The 23,833-nt window shown below is 44.2% G+C and overlaps 1 protein-coding gene and 1 pseudogene across 27 annotated transcripts in view; one reads left to right on the forward strand and one right to left on the reverse strand.

Annotated features, from left to right (window-relative positions):
* LOC105494891 (ST3 beta-galactoside alpha-2,3-sialyltransferase 3) overlaps window positions 1-23,833 on the reverse strand; it is a 232,030-nt gene that overhangs the window by 68,403 nt on the left and 139,794 nt on the right. For 10 of the 27 annotated variants that reach the window (XR_011621903.1, XR_011621901.1, XR_011621902.1 and 7 more), the window contains one exon: window positions 9,288-9,407. The exons of 16 other annotated variants lie outside the window; for them this stretch is intronic. Coding sequence is in view for 5 of the 11 variants with exons in the window: in XM_071094413.1 (XP_070950514.1) it covers window positions 9,288-9,407 (120 nt within the window). In the remaining 6 variants the exon portion in view is untranslated. Of the gene's footprint in view, window positions 1-4,989; window positions 5,090-9,287; window positions 9,408-23,833 lie in introns of those variants that run through there. One more of the 27 variants, XR_011621922.1, reaches the window with a different exon arrangement.
* On the forward strand, window positions 12,447-13,868 carry LOC139362726 (serine hydroxymethyltransferase, cytosolic pseudogene; annotated as a pseudogene).

The raw sequence follows: 23,833 nt of genomic DNA on the forward strand, positions 1-23,833 counted from the left end.
GGGGTCTCCCAGGATTAAGAACATCATACTGACCAGACAGGCCCCATTCTAGGGGGCGGAGGCTGGCTTAGTGATGGAGCTATGCTTTCCCCAATCCATTCTTTATTCTTTATGATCTCCGAATTGCAGAAGCAGAAACTGCTCACCCTTGGTCTGAAGCTTTTCGTGACTTGTGCGAAGAAATGTCATCAACAGCCTTTTGTTTGAACTTGACTTGTGTGAATGTGCCAGGGGACTTGCTCAGAGGAGTCTTTTCAGATGTCATTTCTGTTTGTCTACAACCCTGGTCCGTGCAAAGTCATTCACAAGCCAGTTTTTCTGAGGCTCCAGGGCTGTCATAGTCTCATTCTTGCCACAGCCCGCAGAGCTACTGTGTGACTGCCTCCAGCCTGGAGTGGGTGCAGGGCGGCCTCCCCACAGCCCCACACTTAGCAGTGGTGTGTGCTGTGGCCTGGTCAGAGCCAGGCACTGAAATGCAGCTGTGAGGCAGCACTCAACCAAGTCTCTCACTCTTCAACTTGACTTGAATGTCTCCGAAACCCTGAGCTATAACTTCAATTTACTTCCCCCAGACAGTGAGCTAGGACTATGCCTGCATTTTTAAAAAGCATTTCCCCAGTGCCCACACAGTGCCCGGCACTCGATAAAAATGTATTACATGAGTGAACAGACAGACATGCAATATCCAGTTATTTGAGTCAACGGAGGGAGACCATCAAACTCAATGTTTTGAAGGAAGAATAATCCAGAATTTAATATGTCCTTAAAGCCACTTTAGACTCTGTCCACTGTTTTTTTGAAACTGGGTCTCGGCCGGGCACAGTGGCTCACGCCTGTAATCCCAGCACTTTGGGAGGCCGAGGTGGGCAGATCACAAGGTCAGGAGATCAAGACCATCCTGGCTAACTCGGTGAAACCCTGTCTCTACTAAAAATACAAAAAATTAGCTGGGCGTGGTGGCGGGCGCCTGTAGTCCCAGCTACTAGGGAGACTGAGACAGGAGAATGGTGTGAACCCGGGAGGCGGAGCTTGCAGTGAGCCGAGATCGCGCCACTGCACTACAGCCTACAGCTTGGGCGGCAGAGCGAGACTCCGTCTCAAAAAAAAAAAAAAAAAACAAAAAAAAACTGGGTCTCACACTGTCACCCAGGCTGGAGTGTAGTAGCATGATCACAGCTCATTGTAGCCTCAACCTCCCTGGCTCAAGCAATCCTCCTGCCTCAGCCTCCTGAGTAGTAGCTAGGGCTATAAGTGCACACTATTATGCTAATTTATTTATTTATTTTTTTGGTAGAGACAGAGTCTTGCTATGTTTCCCAGGCTGGTCTCAAACTCCTGGGCTCAAGTGATCCTCCCAAAGTGTTGGGATTACAAGCGTGAGCCACTGCACCTGGCTCTGTCCACTGTTGATGCTGCTGGTGTTTGTCCTGGGAAGGAAGCCCAGAGTGCTGGGCCCAGCTGCACAGTGGGCCTGGATATGGCAGAATGCACAACTAGGTCAGCAGGACCTGCCGCTTCCATTTCCCTCCCCAAGCCCAAGCCAGCTGCAAGGAATGTGGTGATAGGATAGATAAAGGGAAATGGGAGCTGTCCCCAATTTAGTCAGTCACCAAGTGGTGATGGAGGGTAAGATAGAGGTAAAAATTAGACAAGGATCAGTATAGGTCTCAGGATGGAACTACAATGCAATATACACAGAACTGTTACAGAGAGAGGTGCACACAGAGCTGGGGGAGCTCCAGGGCAGGAAAAGCTTCACAGGGAAGGTGACATCTGAGCTGGAGTTTTAAAGGTTGAGAATGTGAGGACGGACACTCCAGACAGCACATGCATGTGGGAAGCTGGCCAAGCTGAGCACCTGCCTTGTCCAGGCCCCTTTGGAGGGGAGAGGCCTGCCACAAGCAGTTCTCTGAGCAGAGACTGCTGTGCTTGATGCCAGGCAACATTCAAATTACTCATTGAAGTAAAAGCAGTAGTTTTCTTTTCTTTTTTTTTTTTTTTTGATACGGAGTTTCGCTCTTGTTGCCCAGGCTGGAGTGCAATGGCGTGATCTTGGCTCACCACAACCTCTGCCTCCCGAGTTCAAGCGATTCTCCTGCCTCAGCCTGCTGAGTAGCTGGGATTACAGGCATGTACCAACATGCCCGGCTAATTTTGTGTCTTTAGTAGAGATGGGGTTTCTCCATGTTGATCAGGCTGGTCTCGAACTCCTGACCTTAGGTGATCCGCCTGCCTTGGCCTCCCAAAGTGCTGGGATTACAGGTGTGAGCTACTGCGCCCAGCCAAAGCAGTAGTTCTTAAGGCAAAGAATATGGAGAAGCACTCCAGGCTGGGGGACTAGCAGGCACAGCAGGAAGCCATAAAAGACTATGGGTTAGCAGGGCATTGGCATCTAGGGGTTAGGGCACCAGGAAGCATCAGCTTAAATTATTAATTTAATTTATTAATTTAAGCATCAGCTTAAATTAAATTTATGCATCAGCATAAATTACAAGTCATCGGTTGCATCCTGTGTAGCTGGAGTTGCCAAAAGCCACATTTCCCGATATGTGGAAGTATTTCTGTATCAACAAATGCCAATCACCTGGGTTTGTATGCAGTCTATACAAGTCCTGACAGCTCCACACCAAGACATATTACTGGAAGGTCTCCATGAGAGTTGAGGCAGTCAGGGCATAAAGACAGAACCACACTTACCAACCCAGACGAAGCACTCGCTGCATGCCAGGCACTAGGCCACACATATCATGGACATTACCTTGTGTAATCCCCATAAATGCCCATGAGATGGGGGCTGTTATTCGCATTTTGCAGATAAGGAGGCTGATGTTTAACATGACTAAGGGCTTGTCCAAGGTTATACAGCTAGCAAAGTGGCAAAGTTGGGATTCTAACCCAGGCTTGCCTGATTTCAAAACCTAAGTTCTTTTCACCTCCCCAGACTGAGGCAGAGGAGCTCCCAGCTGTATTCCATCTTTGCTGAGAAAGCAGGAAGGAGATGCTGTGAACCTGGCACAGGCACACAAGGTCCAGCCACAGGGATCGGTGAAACAGCGGTGAGGCCAGGTGGTAAAGATGTACCCCTCTTCCTCTGACCAGCCTCACTGCAGTGCCAACAGATGACAGTTTAAGCACAGTAAGACCACTTTTGCCTCAGCTCAAAAGCTCTCTATTTCCTGAAATCTAGGCCTACACTCAGAAAAGGTCTGAAATTAGGCCCAGTCACAGGCTGGAAAAAATGATCAACCTCTGGCTAGGGAGAACATGGTGGCTGTAACCCACATAGCCCACATCCCTCCACTGCCCTCCCTTTCTGCATCTAGCACTCCAGGGGTTAGGGAAAGGGGCTCATGGCTAGACAGGAAGAGACCTGCTGCTCATGAAGGATGGCCCTTGGGATCCAGATGAATGGCAGAAATGGCCGGTCCTACCTTTCTTCCTTTAGCAAATGCTCCTCTGTGGAGTACCTGACGAGGACTGGATCAGAGATGGATAGAACCAGGCTCACCCTTTGCTCCTGAACCTGCACTCTACATGCAGCTGTGCCTTTGCCGACAGCTTTCCTTGGCCACATGGGGGTCTCTGAACCCTGTGTTTCCTCCCAATAATCTGAGTGGTAGCAAAGAAATGCATCTCTATGAGAGTCGGCAACTTTCCCGGAGCGGGCCCACTGGAGACAGGACTGTGTCAGGAGCCCAGGCCTCCTGGATGAGCTGGCTTTCCCCACAGCCTTGAGTGTGGGTCACGGTGTGCTGTGCTCTGCCCTACTGCCTCTTGCACTTTTCTTCATTTTGCCCCCAAAATGACTAGGCTACAGGCAGAACTGGTTAAATCAGAGGCAGCTGCTGACCATGTTAAAAAAGGTCAGGAGGAAGGATTCTTTCCATCAGGAGGCCCATATGAGCTCATGGGGCCTGATCCAACCAGTTCTCCTTGCATACTCCCTCAGGGGTAGGGAGGGGCAGAGAGAAGCCCTTCGGAGGAAGGGACTTGGGTATCAGGGGCCCCTGTGTGTGCAACAGCCACAGGGCAGAAAGAGAAGAGCACAGGGACAGAGGCAGGGGGTTTGGGATGGTCAGAAGTGGCCTAAGGGTGAACATATAGCTGGCAGAGTCCTGCCCTTAATCCCTCTTGCTGGTCTCAAGGTACGAATGAGGATGGGTGATGGAGACGGGGAATGTGGTGGCAACAGCCCTTAACCTGGCCGGACCCTCACTGATCACAGTCACCCTGGACACATGGGAGCAAGGCCAGTGGAGACAGCAGGCAGAGCCACCCCTCATCAGAGCTGGTCTCCGAGCTCAGGCCTCAAGCACATGCCTTGCTCCATTTGGAGGACTTGCTCCATTTGGGCATTTGCTGCTTAGAGCAAGTTCTGCAAACGGCAATTGGCCTCTGGCCCAGACACACTATCTGAAGGGGCTGAGCAGCAAACCAAAAGGTGTCACTTTGTTTTTCCAATCATCTGTTTTCTTTTTCTTTTTTTTTGAGATGGAGTCTCGCTCTGTCTCCCAGGCTGGAGTGCAATGGCGTGATCTCGGCTCACTGCAACCTTCACCTTCCGGGTTCAAGCGATTCTCCTGCCTCAGCCTCCTGAGTAGCTGGGATTACAGGCATGTGCCACCACACCTGGCTAATTTTGTATTTTTACTAGAGATGGGGTTTCTCCATGTCGGTCAGGCTGGTCGCCACCATGACCAGCCCCAATCTTCTGTTTTCAAACTATGTTCGGAAGTTGTCCGCTGCGGGAAACTTCCCCACACTAAGCCCTTGGAACCCAGGGAGAGAGGATGGGTCTATCCCAACACAAGGGCCACAAAGATGTCACAGGGCCAGCTGCCGACAGGCCTGCTTTCGTGCTGCTGCCACCTATCAGGTGTGTGTTTCCCTGACCAGGAACTCCTGTGAACAGAGGCCATGTGGCCCAATACTCGCCACATCATCCCTGGACAATCTCGTCCACGCTCTGGGGGTTGTATATGGACCTACCTGCAATTTGTTTTCTTCTAGCCCAGACCTCTCTCCTGAGAGATTCACTGAACTCAGGATCCCTGCGTAGGGCCGTGGCTTCCCTCTGACACTTCATTTGCCTGGATCTGGACTCTTTGCCTGTGTCAGGGCAGAAGGCAGAGCCAAGGGCCCTCATCATGGGAGGCAGGCATAGACTGCTGTCCTGCCTCCACAGTGGGGAGGCGAGGCTTCAGCCCTCCTTCTCCCTTCTAGCTCTGGCTGTTTATTTGGGGAAACCAGTTAGAGAGTGACCTGTGTCCCCAGGTGCAGACAGAGTAGGGAAAGCAAGACACAGTCCTGAAGGTGCCAGCATCTTGCTCTCTGCTGAGCTGCTGCCTCACCGCTGGGACTTGTGTGGGTGGAGCTCAGACCTGGGCCTTCCCTCTCACTGAGGAACTCGCAGAGCTGCTTGCTCCTGGCTGGGAGCCTCACACAGCTCGGGAGGAGGGCCAGGATCACGTTCTGTGCTTTCACCAGCTTCTGCTCCTCACAAGCAGCAAGAACTCCCCACGTGGGGATCTTGTACCTGAACCAAAAAAAGCAAAGCTGCTAATCTGACAAGATCAATCCTCAAATACCACAGGAATGCAGCCAGCCTGCATGCTCTCACCAGGGACTGCGCTTCTAAGCACCCCTACAGCTTCTGCTCTTAGGCTGGAACTGGTCTGCAAAGGAGGAAGCTGCCCCCACCAGTGTGTCTGGTCTTGCTGCCGAAGCCCCACCCTTCCCAGCATAGCTCAGGCATCGCCTTCACCAGGACGTCTCCCCAGTCAATCTCTCATCACTCCTCCAGCTGAAGGACCTTCTCTGTGCCCCCACAACCCTCTGTCCTCACCTCTGGCAGAGCACATATGCCTGGATATGTGTTTGTCTCCATGCACCATTTCTCTTAGCTCTGGGGAAGGTAGGTACAGATGAGGAAGGTGAGGCTCAGAGAGGTTGAGCAACCCAGCCCTATTCACTTCCAAAACCTGTTCTCTTTCCACTACAGTCCAAAACTTCTCAAACCATCTGTGAAGAAGGATCCGTTGGTTTTGCTTTTTAAATTTCTATTTTGTCACAGAATGATAATTTTATAAAACAGAATAAAAATGAATTACTAGAAAAATTAAATAAGGCCAGGTGTGGTGGCTCATGCCTGTAATCCCAGCACTTTGGGAAGCTGAGGCAGGTGGATCACCTGAGGTCAGGAGTTCGAGACCAACCTGGCCATCATGGTGAAGCCCTGTTTCTACTAAAGATACAAAAATTAGCTGGGCATGGTGGCGGGCACCTGTAATCCTAGCTACTTGGGAGGCTGAGGTGGGAGAATCGCTTAAACCTGGGAGGTGGAGGTTGCAGTGAGCCGAGATCACACCATTGCATTCCAGCCTGGGCAACAGAGCAAGACTCAAAGGAAGGAAGGAGGGAGGGAGGGAAGGAAGGAAGGAAGGAAGGAAGGAAGGAAGGAAGGAAGGAAGGAAGGAAGGAAGGAAGGAAGGAAGGAAGGAAGGAAGGAAGGAAGGAAGGAAGGAAGGAAGGAAGGAAGGAAGGAAGGAAGGCGGGCGGGCGGGCAGGCAGGCTGGGAGGGAGGGAGGGAGAGAGGGAAGGAGGGAAAGAAGGAAGGAAGGAAGGAAGGAAGGAAGGAAGGAAGGAAGGAAGGAAGGAAGGAAGGAAGGAAGGAAGGAAGGAAGGAAACATATAAAATATATGCTCCATTTTTAAAAGTTTTTTTTTCTTTTTTTTTTTTTTTGGTAACAAATAGCTGAGACCATAGGTGCATGCCACTGTGCCAGGCCTATTCTTTTATTTATTAGATTAAGGAACATAAACTGACTCTAATTGTCATAAATGTTTTCAAAAACCTTATTTCCAGTATCTCAAAAATATTGTGGCAGACCAGTTCAAATCACCTTTGATTCTACAGCACACAACAGGTTCCAAACTGCCTTTTGCCTGTCTGGGACATTCTACCAAGGCTTTGCCTGTCATTCACCTGGCAAGTTAGAAAGGGATAAGTTAGAAAGGGATAAGAAAGGGGTAAGATGTAGCTCCTCAGGTCCTGTCCTGGGGTAGGAGAAACAATGTACTCTGATACCATCAGAAAGAGCAGGTTGAGGCCTAGAATTTCTAGAGCAGATGGATTTATAACCAGCTAGGTCTGCAGGATTCACCTTTGCAAACAAGTGTGGGTCCCTAGTCATCTGGGAAGGAGATCTAAAAAAAAAATCCCGCAACTTCTGGATGTCTACTGCAGCTCCACCTATGAGAACTGGAAGATAGAGCAAAGAGGAAAGAGATGGGGTGTACCATTATAGGGAACTGGCAGGCTAAATTCCTTAAATAATGGAGGAGGCAGTAAGCTCAGGCAAGATGTGGAATTAATTTAAAAGCAGAACATGGATGAGTTCCCAGAGGTGGTTCCAACACCTGACGCTAAGGAATATATGAAAAAAAAAAAAAATGGTGGGCAGGGAAAAGGACAGGACATAAACGGCAATTCCTCCAGCTGTAAGCTGGAGTCCAGGTCATGGACAGGCACTGAGGTTGTCTAGCCTATGCAGGCTACTCTTAAGACACTCTGCAGAGAAGCTTTAGTTATAGAGCACTCTGCTCTTCCCGGAAAGGCCTGTACCCAAGGATTTCACCGCAGTGGGTACCTACTGAAAATATTTAAAACACTCTCCAAACAAAAGGAATCTGTATTCCCTTCCAGGTCCATGGTTCAGAGCCTCGATTCAGGACATAGGGTGGGGTTGGTGGGTTTGATTCCTGGCTCTGTGCTACCATGACCTTGAGCAAGTCGTTAGCTTTCCCATCTACAAAATGGGTATAACAATACTTACTTCGTGGGGTTGTTATAAAGGGATTTTGCAAATTTGATTCCATAAAAGTGCATTATCACATTGACTTTGTGTGTAACGACTGTGCGTGTATGTAAAAACACTGAAACTTCCTCAAAAAGAGATGTCCTTTTTGGATACATGCATTTGTGAAAGATAAAATTTCTCAAGATCTTGGCTCTTTGAACAACTGTATATGCAGTAGTGACCCACTGTGACTTTTGACTGATCTCGACAAAAGACTGTGATGAGATCAGTCACGGTATTTCAGATGTCTGTCACAGTATTTCAGATGACCGCAGTTGTCAACCTGGGTGTACACAATTACCAACTATAGTGAAATGTGTTCATACATGTCCCTTTGTACCTATTTCTTTATGAACAGTCTGCCTGTTCCTGTGATATCCATGTGACTGTCATTAGTAACCTGTTCATGCCTCTCATTAGTATACCTGTTTATGCTAGGCAATAAAATATGTATGTTATTATTGCCCATTTCATTGTGTAAAGTGGCCTATGAAGTGTTCTGTAATGTTTTTACGTTTATCAAATAAATCCCCTTTTAAGAATGTAAATAAATATATTTTAAATAATTTTAAAAATTATTTTTTCCAGAATGATGTTTTCAAGATTTTAATCTTTCAGAATTGCGATTTTCAGGGTTTTAGACTTTTTGGGATTCTCATCTTTTAGGATTTCCTTTTTTTTAAAATTTAATTTAATATTTTTTTTGAAACAGAGTCTCGCACTGTCGCTCAGGCTGGAATGCAATGGTGTGATCTTGGCTCACTACCACCTACGCCTCCCGGGTTCAAGTGATTCTCCTGCCTCAGCCTTCCGAGTAGTTGGGATTACAGGCGCCCACCACCATGAATGGCTAATTTTTGTATTTTTATTAGAAACAGGGTTTCGCCATGTTGGTCAGGCTGGTCTCAAACTCTTGACCTCAGGTGATCCACCCGCCCTGGCCAGCCAAAATGATGGGATCAGAGGCGTGAGCCATCACGCCCGACTGATCTTTTAGGATTTCAGCATTTGGGACTACGGCATTCGTGATTGTGTCTTTTGGAATTATGATTGGCTCCCATTGTAAAGGCTAAATGAAATAATGAAATACGGTGGCACAGTGGCTGGCACACAGTAGGTGCTCTAAAAATGGCGTGACACTTTATGTGCACAGGTTATCTGTGTCTGCCAGTGGAATGTAAGATCTCTGAAGGGAGAGGTTTTATGTAACTTATGCAGTGCTGAAGCTATAGCACCTAGAAAAATATCTGACACTTTGTTGAATGAGTTTACAGAATAATAGGATCAATGTGGCAAGTTTTTAAGCGATGAGAGAGACCTGAATATGATTAAATAGTGATAAGAAGGAAACAGTGAAGAGAATGAAGATCCGGGTTCCTGCAGAGGTGACAGAGGTTGGAGAATCAGGGCTCAGGGGAAGGAACTGACCTCAGAAAGAAGACAAGTGCCAGGACTTGATGACTCATTAGATATCTGGTTGAGAGGGGAAGGAGAAAGAATAACTCCCAGATTTCTTGCTTGGGTGAGAATGGATAGTGGTGCCATTTCCTGAAATAAGAACATAGGCTGATTAGATTTGTTGGAAATTTGGTGAGTTGGATACACTGAACTTGAGATGCTTTTGAGTCATCCAAGTGGAGCTGTCCAGCAGGAAGTTTGGTATTTGGGTCTAAAGATCAGTAGAGATGTAGGCTAGAGAGATTGAGAGTCATCAGCACATACGATGTTAGCTAAAGCAGTGGAGTGAGAAGAGAGGAGAGCTATAACTGAAACCCGGCAAACACCAACATGTAAGGACGAGTACAGGAAAAGAAGATCTCCTGCAATAGAGACTGAGAAGGAACAGAGAGGTAGGAGAACTGGGAGGGAGTTTGAACAAAGAATTAAGGAGAAGAGAGAGTTTCAAAATGGAGGAAGAGATCAATACTGCCAAATGCTTCAGAGACATCATAAAAAGAGAAGGACTATCTATCTGTCGGATTTGTCAGTGCTTTTTGGTGGTCTGGATTAGAGCATTCTGAGGAGGAGAGAAGCGAGAGTGGAGGCCAGACTACATGGATTAAGAGTTAGAGGGACATGAGGGAGCGGAGAAAGTAACTGTAGCAAGTCTTGCACATTCCTGGTGGGGGTATGGGAGTGCCCAGTGTGCTCTCAGCCTAGAAGGACAACGATTCTGCAGAAGTAGAGAAGTAGATGGTATTCTATTCTCCTCCGTAATTTATGGTATGGGACAAAATTTGTCAAGGATGCCTCTCAATCTTACCACTCCTCCCTGGTGTTGTAGTGATAAAAATCCCAGAATCTTTTTCTGGAAGGGCAGAGACGGAGGGGCTTTGTAATGTGGGGATACCAGATACTCAGCTACACTGGCCAGGAGCCCACAAGCTTTCAAAGTCCCCAGGGCAGTGCAATAGGTCTCCTGTACCTTCTCATGCAAGGGTCCCAAATCAGGCAGCTGGGACTGTGTGTCAACTCTCTAGACTTCCTGCTTCAGAGCTCTGCAAAGTTTCAAGGGCCATCTTTGCACTGTGGAAACTCAGCCAGCTTGGACCACAGCAATGATTCCTTAGCAGTATGTGAATCACAGACGCACAGTCACAGATACACACCACACACTCCAGCCTTCCTAAAACAAAATGCATCTCAAGAGAAGTGTGGTTTTCCTCTGTAGAGCTGGGTAAGGGAACCATTTCCACATCAGCACCTCATTAGCTACTACCAGGCATCTGGTAGGCCTCGGTACTTTGGCCACTAGCCAGCCTGCCCATGAAACAGCAGCTGTGAGAGGAAGTAGAGAGCGGTTGTTAAATATGTGGGCTTGGGTTCAAAACCTAGTTTTATCACTTCCTATCTGTGTGACCTCGGGCAAACTGCTTGACTTCTCTATGCCTCTAGTTCCTCGTATTTAAAACTTGACTAACAAGGGTTAGTCTCATTATACAATTGTTGGGAGAATTAAAACAGAAGAAATAGGAAAAAGTTTCAGCACGGGACCTGATCCAAAGTAAACATCAGTAGGTGTGAGCTATCATTGTCACTGCTGCTAGTATCACTCTGCAGCACGGACGTGGCATGGATTAGGGCTCTGCTTTCTGCTGAAACTGTTGGCCACAGGCTTAGCCTGTAGGCACCTCACTTTCTCCCAATACTGAGTGGCCCCACTGACCACCAACTAAAAGATATGACACTCAATCATGTCTTTCACCAAAGCACAAACAGCCACTCAAATGTATGAGGCAAAATATTCGCAGGAAAATGGGGTATGCCAATTATGTGTCAATTTAGGTTTTACGAGTTATATTTTTTCTTTTTAAAGAAAACATTCAAAATGTTTACTGTGACCTACTCTAGGATCTTTATTTTTCTTCCTGAAAAATAACTTATCTAATTATAAAGAAAGCTACTGAGAAAACATAATTCACTCAATTAAGTGTCTAACATTAAATGTTGTTGAAATGATCTAACATTTATGGCCCCAAGACACATCCTCTCATTTCATTCTCTTGACTAATGAGTGAAGTAAGGCTCAGACTTTTCCAAGATCACGCAGCCTGTGAAGTGAGAAAGCTGTGAGAATTTTCAGTCTCCAAATCTTCATCTCCTTTCAATCTATCATATATTGGAATATGTCACAATAGTTTTCTTCAGTAACTCTCTCCACTAAAAGAGTGTCTTATCAACATTTCCCACATCCTTACATTCTCAACCTCTGGAGGGCAGAATTAATTTCCATTCGCAATACAAATGCCAAGTGTCTACTGTGTGCTAAAGGCTCTGCTAGGTGTTGGCGGCCATGAATAGACCATGCCTCTGTGCGAGAAGTTCACAGTCTCTATGGGAGAATAAATACCAGCCAATAGTTATGTACATAATAACAAAGCTATGTGTGAGGCACTGCGGTGGTGCACAGGGTAGGGGAAAGAGTAATGGAGTGTATTTCTAGGTAAGGGAAGATTTTGCAATCCATGAGACCAAACAGATCGAAAAGCCCTAACTCAAAATTTGGAGTAAAACAAGTGCTCAATAAATCTGAGTTCCTTTGGACCTACTGCCATCCCCTCCCCATCTCTCTAATTAGAGGAAGATGTATCCAAGTGAGCAATATTCGAGGGAGAAAAGGAGGCCTTTTCAGCAGAGAGTACAAAAGTGTGACAGCAAACAGGCTAGCTTCCCAGAGAAGCAGGACTTTGGTCTGGATGGGCGGGCACATCGGCACCCCTTCCTTTACACTGCCTGCTCCCTAGTCTGCACCTAGGGATGGGAGTCAATGACTAGGTGGGTTATTCAGGGAAGAGTGAACCATAGGAAAAGAGAATGTATGCTTCACACAGCATTTGGGAATTTTTTTTAAAAGGTAAGATTTAGGTCAAGCCTAAGCCTGGTGCGAGGGGTGCACCTAGCAGAGCACTAGCAGTCCTGCACCAAGTTTGGGATTTGGGGTTGGTGCGACAAGTCACATGGTTGGCGCGTGGCAGTGTGCGGGGCATTGGGTCTGCGGGTCTGGGACTCTGGTGGCACTGGCGGTGGCGTGGGACTGAGGCTAGGCACGTGTGCAGGGTCATGTTCTGGCAGCTTCGAACCCATGCAATGGCGATGCCAGTCAATGGGGCCCACAAGGATGCTGACCTGTGGTCCTCACATGACAAGATGCTGGTGCAGCCCCTCAAAGACAGCGATGTTGAGGTTTACAACATCATTAAGAAGGAGAGTACTGGCAGAGGGTTGGATTGCAGCTGATTACCTCAGAGAATTTTGCCAGCCGAGCAGTTTTGGAGGCCCTAGGCTCTTGCTTAAATAACAAATACTCTGAGGGGTACCCGGGCCAGAGATACTAAGGCAGGACTGAGTTTACTGATGAGCTGGAAACCCTCTGTCAGAAGCGAGCCCTGCAGGCCTATAAGCTGGACCCACAGTGCTGGGGGGTCAACGTCCAGCCTTGCTCAGGCTCCCCTGCAAACTTCGAGTGTACACTGGGCCTGGACCTGCCAGATGGGGGCCACCTGACCCACAGGTTCATGACAGACAAGAAGAAAATCTCTGCCACATCCATCTTCTTTGAATCTATGCCCTATAAGGTGAACCCAGACACTGGCTACATCAACTATGGCCAGCTGGAGGAGAATGCCCGCCTTTTCCACCTGAAGCTGATCACTGCAGGAACCAGCTGCTGCTCCTAAAACCTGGACTATGCCCGCCTGCGGAAAGACTGTAGATGAGAATGGAGTGTATCTCATGGTGGACATGGCACATATCAGCAGGCTGGTGGCAGCTGGTGTGGTGCCCTCCCCATTTAAACACTGCCACGTGCTGACCACCACCACTCACAAGAACCTGAGAGGCTGCTGAGCCGGCATGATCTACGGGAAAGGAGTGCAACGTATGGATCCCAAGACTGGCAAAGAGATTCTGTACTACCTGGAGTCTCTCATCAACTCTGCTGTGTTCCCTGGCCTTCAGGGAGGTCCCCACAACCATGCCATTGCTGGGGTTGCTGTGACCCTGAAGCAAGCTGTGACTCTGGAATTTGAAGTTTATCAGCACCAGGTGGTGGCCAACTGCAGGGCTCTGTCTGAGGCACTGACAGAGCTGGGCTGCAAAACAGTCACAGGTGGTTCTGACAACCATTTGATCCTCGTGGATCTCCATTCAATCAAAGGCACAGATGGCAGAAGGGCTGAGAAGGTCCTAGAAGCCTGTTCTATTGCCTGCAACAAGAACACCTGCCCAGGTGACAGAAGCGCTCCACGGCCCAGTGGACTGCGGCTGGGGACGCCAGCACTGACATCCCTCGGACTTTTGGAAAAAGACTTCCAAAAAGTAGCCCACTTTATCCACACAGGGTTAAAGCTAACCCCTGCAGATCTGCAGCAACGTTGGCAGTGGAGCCACCCTGAAAGAGTTCAAGGAGAGACTGGCAGGGGATAAATACCGGGGGGGCGTGCAGGCTCTCTGGGAGGAGGTCGAGAGCTTCACTCTCTCTTCCCTCTGCCTGGCCTGCCTAACTTCTAAAGGAGCCGGCCCACCCTGGACGCACCTGGCGCCACAGAGGAAGCTGCCTGCTGAAGGACCCCCTTGAGAGATGTACAAACTGCCCCACAAGGGACCTACTGGCACTTCTGTCCTTTGAGGGGGCTTCTTTTGGACTTTTTTCATGTTTTCTTCACAAATCAAAATTTGTTTAAGTCTCATTGTTAGTAATTCTGGGACAGGTTATTAAAAGTTTTTAATTTGAACCTGGCTTTCTCACAGCTGGATAAAATTATTCTAGAAAAATAAAATACTGTGTAGCCATTTAGACCATTTAGACCATGGTGTAGGGCAAAGCTATTAGAAAGCTATTAGAAAGATTCTAGCGTTTTACTCTCCCTGGGCTTTCCTTTGCCTTGCTGCAGCAGAGAGGAAATGTCCCTGTCCACAGCTTGTGCAAACTGCCACTCTTACTATCTTGTTACCCAGCAGCATGCCAAACGAGAACGGAATTCGCCTCGAAGCCTCTGCTATGTGCCGTAAATCAGAAGTGTACATTAGTCAAGTGTACACAAGGTGCACCCAGTATGGTGGGAGGGTTTTGCTGTCAGTAGCTCAAACTATGGTGTAGAAAGGGTCTCCTCCCTCCATCCTGGGGAATCCCAGTCCCATCCTGGTGTGAGAATCAACCATTCCTGCTCCATCTGAGATAACCAACTCCCTCCCATAATCAGGAAACCAAATGTCACCTTCCCAAAGAAACTTTATTTTCACATCGCTGGAGTGCAAAACATATGTGACCATTTTTAATAAGCACAATCAAATTTTTAACCACAGAATGTCTATAAGAATTATAGCTTTAAAAACATAATTTTTATATTTCAAAAATATTTGAACTCAAATTAATTTCTTAAAAAGTTAAAAAAGGTAATATTTAATGGCTTGTTTTTGTAGATGTCAAAATTAACACATCAAAAAGAGTTTTATCAAGTTCTTTTCTGTCAAAATATTGATGCTACAGAAATCAAAACCTTGAATTTACTTATTTTGTGATCAAAATACCAAGAAATACTAGCTACCCATATGAAAAAAAAAAAAAAAACCTAGAACTCAATCTCATTCCTAACACACAAAACCAAAAATAGATGCATTAATAATTTTGTTGTTGTTGTTGTTGTTGTTGTTGTTGAGACAGAGTCTCGCTTTGTCGCCCAGACTAGAGTGCAGTGGCCAGATCTCAGCTCACTGCAAGCTCCGCCTCCTGGGTTCATGCGATTCTCCTGCCTCAGCCTCCCGAGTAGCTGGGACTACAGGCGCCCGCCACCTCGCCCGGCTAGGTTTTTGTATTTTTTAGTAGAGATGGGGTTTCACCGTGTTAGCCAGGATGGTCTCGATCTCCTGACCTCGTGATCCGCCTGTCTCGGCCTCCCAAAGTGCTGGGATTACAGGCTTGAGCCACCGCGCCTGGCCTAATAATTTAAATATAAATAACAAAACTGTAAAACAGAAAAAAACAAAGGATGGCACCATCATAATCTACTATGCGTGTATGTAAATCCCAAAATTGCTATGAAGGGCAATTTGCCAATAACTCTCAAAATGTTCAAGAAGGCAGAAGAAAACACAAACATAGTAAGAAATGAAACAGAAGATATAGAAAGACCTAAATGGAACCTACAGAGATTAAAAACACAGTATTTGACATAATAATATACCAGGTAGAATTAACAAATGATTAAATGCTATAAAAGAAAAAGCTATAAATGTGAAGACATACCAATATAAACTATTCAAAATGAAGTAGAGAGAGAAAAAAGATTGAAAAACAAAAATCCAGAGCATCAGTGACCTGTGGGACAAATAAAATGGCATCCATGTAATTTGAATCCTGGGAAAGGAGATGAGGCAGAAAAAATATTTGAGAAAATATGTAAACAAGGTCCAAATGTGATTACAAAGAAGAAAACAAAACAAACAAGAAAACTATGAACCTATAGATCTGAGGAGTTAAATAAACTCCAAGCCAAGTAAATATAAAGAAAACCACAGCTGGGCACGGTGGCTCACACCCCAGCACTTTGGGAGGCCGAGGCGGGTACATCACCTGAGGTCAGGAGTTTAAGACCAGCCTGGCCAACATAGTGAAACCCCATCTCTACTAAAAATACAAAATTAGCCAGGTGTGGTGGTGCATGCCTGTAATCCCAGCTACTCGGAGGCTGAGGTAGGAGAATTGCTTGAACCCGAGAGGCGGAAGTTGCACTGAGCCAGGACTGTGCCACTGCACTCCAACCTGGGCAACAAGAGCGAAACTCCATCCCTATGTCAAAAAAAAAAAAAAAAAAAGAAAACCACAACAAAGTACATCATAATAAAATTGCTGGAAACCAGTGGTAAAGAGAATAATCTCAACAGGCAGCCAGAAGAAAATGGAAATACTACATACAAAGGAATATAGGTAAGAATGACAGAAGATGTTTTGTCAGGAATGAAGCAAGTAAATAGAGTTACATATTTAAAGTAGTGGGGGAGGGGTGGTAGAAGTGAGAACGGGGGACTGTCAACCTAGAAGCATATACTTAGCCAAAAAATTTTTTAAAGTCTTTCAAAATTGAAGGTAAAATAAAGACTTGTTCAGACAAACCAATGCTGAAAGACTTCACAGTCATCGGACCTGCCCACAAGAAATGTTAAATGAAGTTCTTCAGGCAGAAGAAAAGGGATACCATATGGAAATATGTATTTACACAAAGGAAGAAAGACCAACAGTAAAGAAAACTTTGTGAGTAAATATAAAAGAATTTTCCCTCTCATTAAAAAAACTTTTAAAATGTTTGAACCATAGTAAAATGCACTAACATAAAATGTACCATCCTAACCATTTTTAAGTGTACAATTCAGTAGTATTAGTTGTTTTCACACTGCTGTGTAGCCAATATCCAGAGCGGTTTTTCATCTTGCAAAACAGAAACTCTATATCTATTATACAGTAACTCTCTATTCCTGCCTCCTCCCAGCACATGGAAACCACATTCTACTTTCTGTCTCTATGAATTTGATTTCTCTAGGCACCTCATATGAATGGAATCACAAGATATTTGTTTTTGTTTAACTGGCTCATTTCATTTAGCATAATGTCCTCGAGGTTCGTTCATGTTGTAATATGTGTCAGAATTTCCTTCCTTTTTCAGGCTGAATAACATTCCACTGCTTATGCATACCATTTTGTTTACCCTTTCATCTGTCAATAAACACTTGAGTTGCTTCTACTTTTTGGCAATGATGAATGATCCTGCTACAAACACCCTTTGGAGCCCTGTTTTCAATTATTTTTGGTATATACCCAGAAGGGGAATTGCTGGATCATACGGTAATCCTATTTTCAGTGTTTTTAGGAACTGCATCCTGTTTTCCACAGTTGTTGTACATTTTACATTCCCACAAGGAGTGCACAAGGATTCTAATTTCTCTACATGCTTGTCAACACTTGCTATGTTCTGGTTTTGGGATAACAGCCATAGTATCCTAATGGATGTGAGGTGGTATCTCTAGAAAATCATTCTAGAAAAAGAAAATACTGTGTAGCCACTTAGCCATAATCATTTAGACCATGGTGTAGGGCAAAGTTATTAGAAAGATTCTAGCGTTTTACTCTCCATGGGCTTTCCCTAGTGATTAGTAACATTGAGCACATTTTTATGTGCTTTTTGGCCATTTGTATATCTTCTTTAGAGAAGTGTCTATTCAAGTTCTCTACCCATTTTTAAATCAGTTTGTTGTTGTTGTTGAGTATTATAAGTTCTCTATATTTTCTGGACACTGACCTCTTATCAGATATATGATTTGCAAATATTTTCTCCCATTCTGTAGGTTGCCTTCCACTCTCATTTTTAAATTATTTTAAATAATTGATTATTTCAAACAAGAATAAATAAGCTGGGCATGGTGGCTCATGGCTGTAATCCCAGCACTTTGGGAGGCTGAGGCAGGCAGATTGCTTGAGAATGGGAATTTGAAACCAGCCTAGACAACATGGCAAAGCCTTGTCTCTACAAAAAATACAAAAATTACCTGGGTATGGTGACATGTGTTTGTGGTCCCAGCTACTTGAGAAGCTGAGGTGGGAGGACTGCCTGACACAAATAGGTTAAAAAGATAGGCTGCTCCCCAACCACCCCTGGGACAGCTCAAGGGCAAATACAAACATGCTCCTTCCCACAAACAAAAGTAATTGCAAAAACCACAATTACTTTTGCACCAACCGAATAAAAGGATGGAAAACATACACCGCAATACAGCTTATTTTATAGAGGCCAGAGTGGTTATATTAATATCAAACAAGGAAGATTTTGCAACAATAATTATTTGACTATCAATAAGAAAAAGGGACATTTCAAAATAATGAAGGAATCTATTAGAAATGGGATACAACAATCCTAAGTGTATACACACCAAATGACAGAGCTTCAAAACAAATTAAATAAAAACTGATAAATGAAGACTTCATTACCCCTCTGTCAGTAATTGTTAGAAAAAGTGTATAGAAAATCAGTAAGGATATAAGAAACTAGACACATACCATAAAACAACCTAAGCTAATTGCCATTTATAGAATACCCAAAAACAGAAGTATTTTCTTTTCAAGCACACAAAGAATATTCAACAAAATCAACCATATTTTGTCCCATAACTCAGATTTTAATCAATTTAAAAGTATTAAAATCATATAATATATATTTGGATCACAGCAAAGATAAATCAGAAATCTATAACACAAAGATATCTGGAATACCCACAAATATTAGGAAATTAAGCAAAAATACTTCAAAAGAACTAATGGGCCGAAGTAGAAATCACAAGTAAAGTTAGATAATATTTTTAACTCAACAAAGATAAAAATACAACATATCAAAATTTGTAAGATGCAGTCAATGCAATATATAGAGTGAAATTTATAGCATTACAATGTTTATATTAGAAATAAATAAAATCAATGATCTAACTTCTAGCCTAAGAAAAAAAACAAACAATAAATTAAAGTCCAACAAAGAGAAAAGTGAAAAAATAAAAAAATGAAGATAGGCACAGAAATCAATGATATAGTGGAAAAAATATCAACAGACAAGAACCAATGGAACTAAAAGCTAGTTATTTGAGAGGACCAATCAAAAATGATAGACCTCAAACCAGATGAATTAAGAAAAAGAGAGAAAAAATGCAAATTATCAATATCAGGCATGAAAGAGAGGACTCTGTCTCTATCCTAGACATTAAAATAATAATAAGGGAATATTATACACAATTTTATGCTAATAAATTCAACAACTTAGAAAAAAGGCAAAACTTCCTTGAAAGACATGCTACCAAAGAAGAAACAGAAAAACCTGAATAACTCTAGAATTAAAGAAATTTAATTCGTAATAATAATGATAATAAAAACCTTCCCTGGCTAGGCGTGGTGGCTCACGCCTGTAATTCCAGCACTTTGGGAAGCTGAGGCCAGTGGATCACTGGAGGCCAAGAGTTCAAGACCAGCCCAGCAAACATGGCAAAACTCCGTCTCTACTAAAAATACAAAAATTTGCTGGGCGTGATGGTGCACACCTGTAATCCCAACTACTCGGGAGGCTGAGGCACAAGAATTGCTTGAACCCAGGAGGCGAAGGTTGCAGTAAGCAGAGATCGCGCCACTGTACTCCAGCCTGAGCAACAGAAACTCTGTCTCGAAAAGAAACCAAAAACAACAAAAGCCTTCCTACAAAGACTGTGCAGGCTATGAAATAATAAAAAATATAAATATTGGTCTCTGCCCCTGGTCCCTACATAAAGCTCCTAAAATCCTTACAGATAGGGGCACTAAGAGAATCTTTTGTTCTAATATCTAGTCTTTGACCCTAGTTTCTGACTCAGAGCTCTTAAGACCTTTGTAATTTCCTGACTGATAAGAGCACATCTGACAGAGAGCTGCTAAATTCCTTCAAATTTCCTGGGTGATGGGAACATCTTTTGTTCTCATGAGGTGACTTCTGGATAGCCTTATGTTGGGTGCTGGTTGGCAGGGGAACCAACCACGCAATTAGAGGGCTGGAACTTTCAGTCTCACCCTCTGACCTCTGGGGATGGGAAAGGGCTGAAGGTTGATGTGATCACCAGTGGTCAATGATGCAATGAATCATGCCTATGTAATCCTCCACAGGGTTTATAGAAACCTCCATAAAAACCCAAAAGGACAAGGTTCAGAGAGCTTTCAGACTGCTGAACACATGGAGGTCCCCTGAGGGTGGTGAACCCCTTACCACATGCCATGCCCTATGCATCTCTTCCATCTGGCTGTTCATCTGTATCCTTTGTGATATCATTTATAACAAATGGATAAACACAAGTTTCCCCGAATTCTGTGAGCTGCTCTAGCAAACAGATCAAACCCAAGAGGGGGTGGTCTTGGAATTCACAATTTATAGCTGGTTGGTGAGATGTATAGGTAACAACCTACTACTTGTGATTAGCATCTGAAGTGAGGTATGGTCCTGTTGAGCCGTCAACCTGTGGGATCTGACGCCATCTCCAGGTGGATAATGTCAGAACTGAATTGAATTATAGGACACACAGTAGGGTCTGCTGAAGAACTGCTTCATGTGTGAGAAAAACTGTGACACATCTGGTGTCAGAAGTGTGTTCAGTGGTGCATGAGAATAGAGATAAAAAACTGTTTTTTCTTCAGACAGGCCTAGATTTTGCTGGTGAATTCTACCAAACATTTCATGAAAAATATTACCAATTGCACACAAAATTTGTAGGAAGATGAAGAAATATTTTCCCGCTTATTCTGAAGCCAGCATTACTATATTACCAAAACTAAAGACATCACAAGAAAACTACAGACCAGTATCTTTCATAACCAGACACAAAAATCCTTGAAAAATTTTAGCAAATTGAATACAGCAATGTGTAAAAAGGACAATATACCAAGACCAAATGAAGTTTATCCTACAAATGAAAGATTGGTTCAACATTCAAAGTCAATTAATGAGAAAGAAATCAATGTAATTCATCATATTAATAGACTAAAAAAGAAAAGCCATATGATCTTCCCAAAATATGCAGAAAAAGCATTTGACAAAATTCAACATCTATTCATGATAAACACTCTCAGGAAACTAGGAACAGAAGAGAACTTCCTCTACCTAAAAAAGGGTATCTATGAAAAACCTACAGCTAACACCATAATGGTAAAAGACTAGATGTTTTCCTCCTAAGACCGGGAACAGGCAAGGCTGTTCACTCTCACCTCACCTATTTAATACTGTACTGAAGAATCTAGCCAGCGCAATAAAGCAGGAAAAAGGAAATGAGACATACAGATTTAAAAGGAAGAAATAAAACTGTCTTTAGTAACAGACGACAAGACTGTCCATGTATGAGTGATACTGGCACAAAGTCATAAATCAACAGAATAGACTAGGGAGTCCAGAAAGAGACCTACACATATACGTTCAACTGATTTTCGACAAACATGCCAAGGTAATTCAAAGGAGAAAGCAGAGTCTTTAACAAATGGTTCTGGAACAACTGAACATCCATGTGCAAAAAGTGAACATAAACTCTTTTTTTCTTTTTGAGAGGGAGTCTTGCTTTGTCTGGAGTGCAGTGGCGCAATCTCAGCTCATTGCAACCTCCAGCTCATTAAACCTCCGGGTTAATGCGAATCTTCTGCCTCAGCCTCCCGAGTAGATGGGACTACAGGCCAACATCACCACACCCAGCTAATTTTTTGTATTTTTAGTAGAGATGGGGTTTCACTGTGTCAGCCCAGATGGTCTTGATCTCTTGACTTCATGATCTGCCCGCCTCAGCCTCCCAAAGTGCTGGGATTACAGGTGTGAGCCACTGCGCCCGGCCAGTGAACCTCAACTCTTATCTTTTTTATTTTTGGAGACGGAGTCTCGCTCTGTCGCCCAGGCTGGAGTGCAGTGACGCAATCTCAGCTCACTGCAAGCTCCACCTCCCGGGTTCACGCCATTTTCCTGCCTCAGCCTCCTGAGTAGCTGGGACTACAGGCGCCCGCCACCACGCCCAGCTAATTTTTTGTATTTTTAGTAGAGACGGGTTTTCACCGTGTTAGCCAGGATGGTCTTGATCTCCTGACCTCGTGATCTGCCTGCCTCGGCCTGCCAAAGTGCTGGGATTACAGGCGTGAGCCACCGTGCCCGGCAACTCTAATCTTTTATATACACAAAAATTAACTCAAAATTCTGAAATAAAACAAGAGAAAGCTTCTTGACCTTAGACTGGAGAAAGATATCTCAGATGCAATACTGAAAGCACAATCCATAAAAGAAAATGTAGAAAATTAGACTTTACCAAGATTAGAAATTTCTGCTCTGTGAAAGACATTGTAAAGAGAATGGTAAGAGACAGTAAGGTATCTGCAAATCACATATCTGACAAAGGGCTTCTGTCCAGAAGTTTAAAAAACTCTTATAGTTCAATAAGGTAAACAACCAATTAAAAAATGGCAACAAGCCGGGCGCAGCGGCTCATGCCTGTAATCCCAGCACCTTGGGAGGCTGAGGCAGGCGGATCACGAGGTCAGGAGAAAGGAGACCATCCTGGATAACACGGTGAAACTCCGTCTCTACTAAAAATACAAAAAATCGGCCGGGTGTGGTGGCGGGTGCCTGTAGTCCCAGCTACTTGGGAGGCTGAGGCAAGAGAATGGTGTGAACCCGGGAGGTGGAGCTTGCAGTGAACTGCAATCATGCCACTGCACTCCGGTCTGGGCGACAGAGTGAGACTTCATCTCAAAAAAAAAAAAAAGGCAACAGACTGGGACAGTTCTCTAAAGATAAAAGAATGGAAAATAAACACATGAAAAGATATTTATCATTGTCAGTCATTAGTAAACTGCAAATTAAAACCATAATTTTAGATATTGAGATATCACTACAGACCTACTAGAATGGCTAAAATCAAAAAGACTGATGGCAAGGATGTAGAGCAACTGGAACTGTCATTCACTGCTGGTGGGAAAGCAAACAGTACAATCACATTGGAAAACAGTTACCATGGGACCTAGCCATTCCATTCCTAGGTATTTACTCAAGAAAAATGAATACATACATTTACACAAAAACCTGTACTAATGTTTATAGTAGCTTTATTTCCAGTTACCAAGAGCTGGAATTAACCCATATATGTCTTCTGACCTCTGAGTAGGTAATCAGACTGTGTTATATCCATTTGATGGAATACTAATCAGCATAAAAAGAACAAACAACTGATGCACATAGCACATGTATGAATCACAAATGTGTTACACTGAGTTAAAGATGCAAACTCAAAAGGCTTCATGCTATATAATCGATTCCGTTGATACGACATTCTGGAAACACTACAGTAGTTGCCAGGGGCTGGGGGTAAGGGGAAAGGTTAACTACAAAGGAGCAAAAAGGAATATTTTAAGATTGCTGGAAATGTACTATTGATTGTAATGGTGGCTACACAAAGTATGTATTCATAAAAATTTACAGAACTACACTAAAAGGGAAATTTTGTTTGTAAATTAAACTTCAATAAACTTTAATTTGAAACAAAATTTATTTTATTTAATTTATTTATTTTTTAGACGGAGTCTTACTCTGTTGCCCAGCCCAGAGTGCAGTGATGCGATCTCAGCTCACTGCAACCTCTGCCTCCTGGTTCAAGCGATTCTCCTGCCTCAGACTCCCGAGTAACTGTGATTACAGGTGTGTGTCACCATACCCAGCTAATTTTTGCATTTTTAGTAGAGACAGGGTTTTGCCATGTTGACCAGGCTGGTCTCAAACTCCTGACCTCAAGTGACCCGCCTATTTCGGCCTCCCAAAATGCTGGGATTACAGGCGTGAGCCACTGCACCAGGCCAATAATTTTAATTAACCTTCAATTAACCAACAATTTTAACCTTTAATTAACCAACAATTTTAATTTAACCTTAATTTGAATAAAATTATGATACAGTCATACAA

Source organism: Macaca nemestrina, chromosome 1, assembly GCF_043159975.1.
Source record: "Macaca nemestrina isolate mMacNem1 chromosome 1, mMacNem.hap1, whole genome shotgun sequence".
In the NCBI taxonomy this organism is placed as follows: domain Eukaryota; kingdom Metazoa; phylum Chordata; class Mammalia; order Primates; family Cercopithecidae; genus Macaca; species Macaca nemestrina.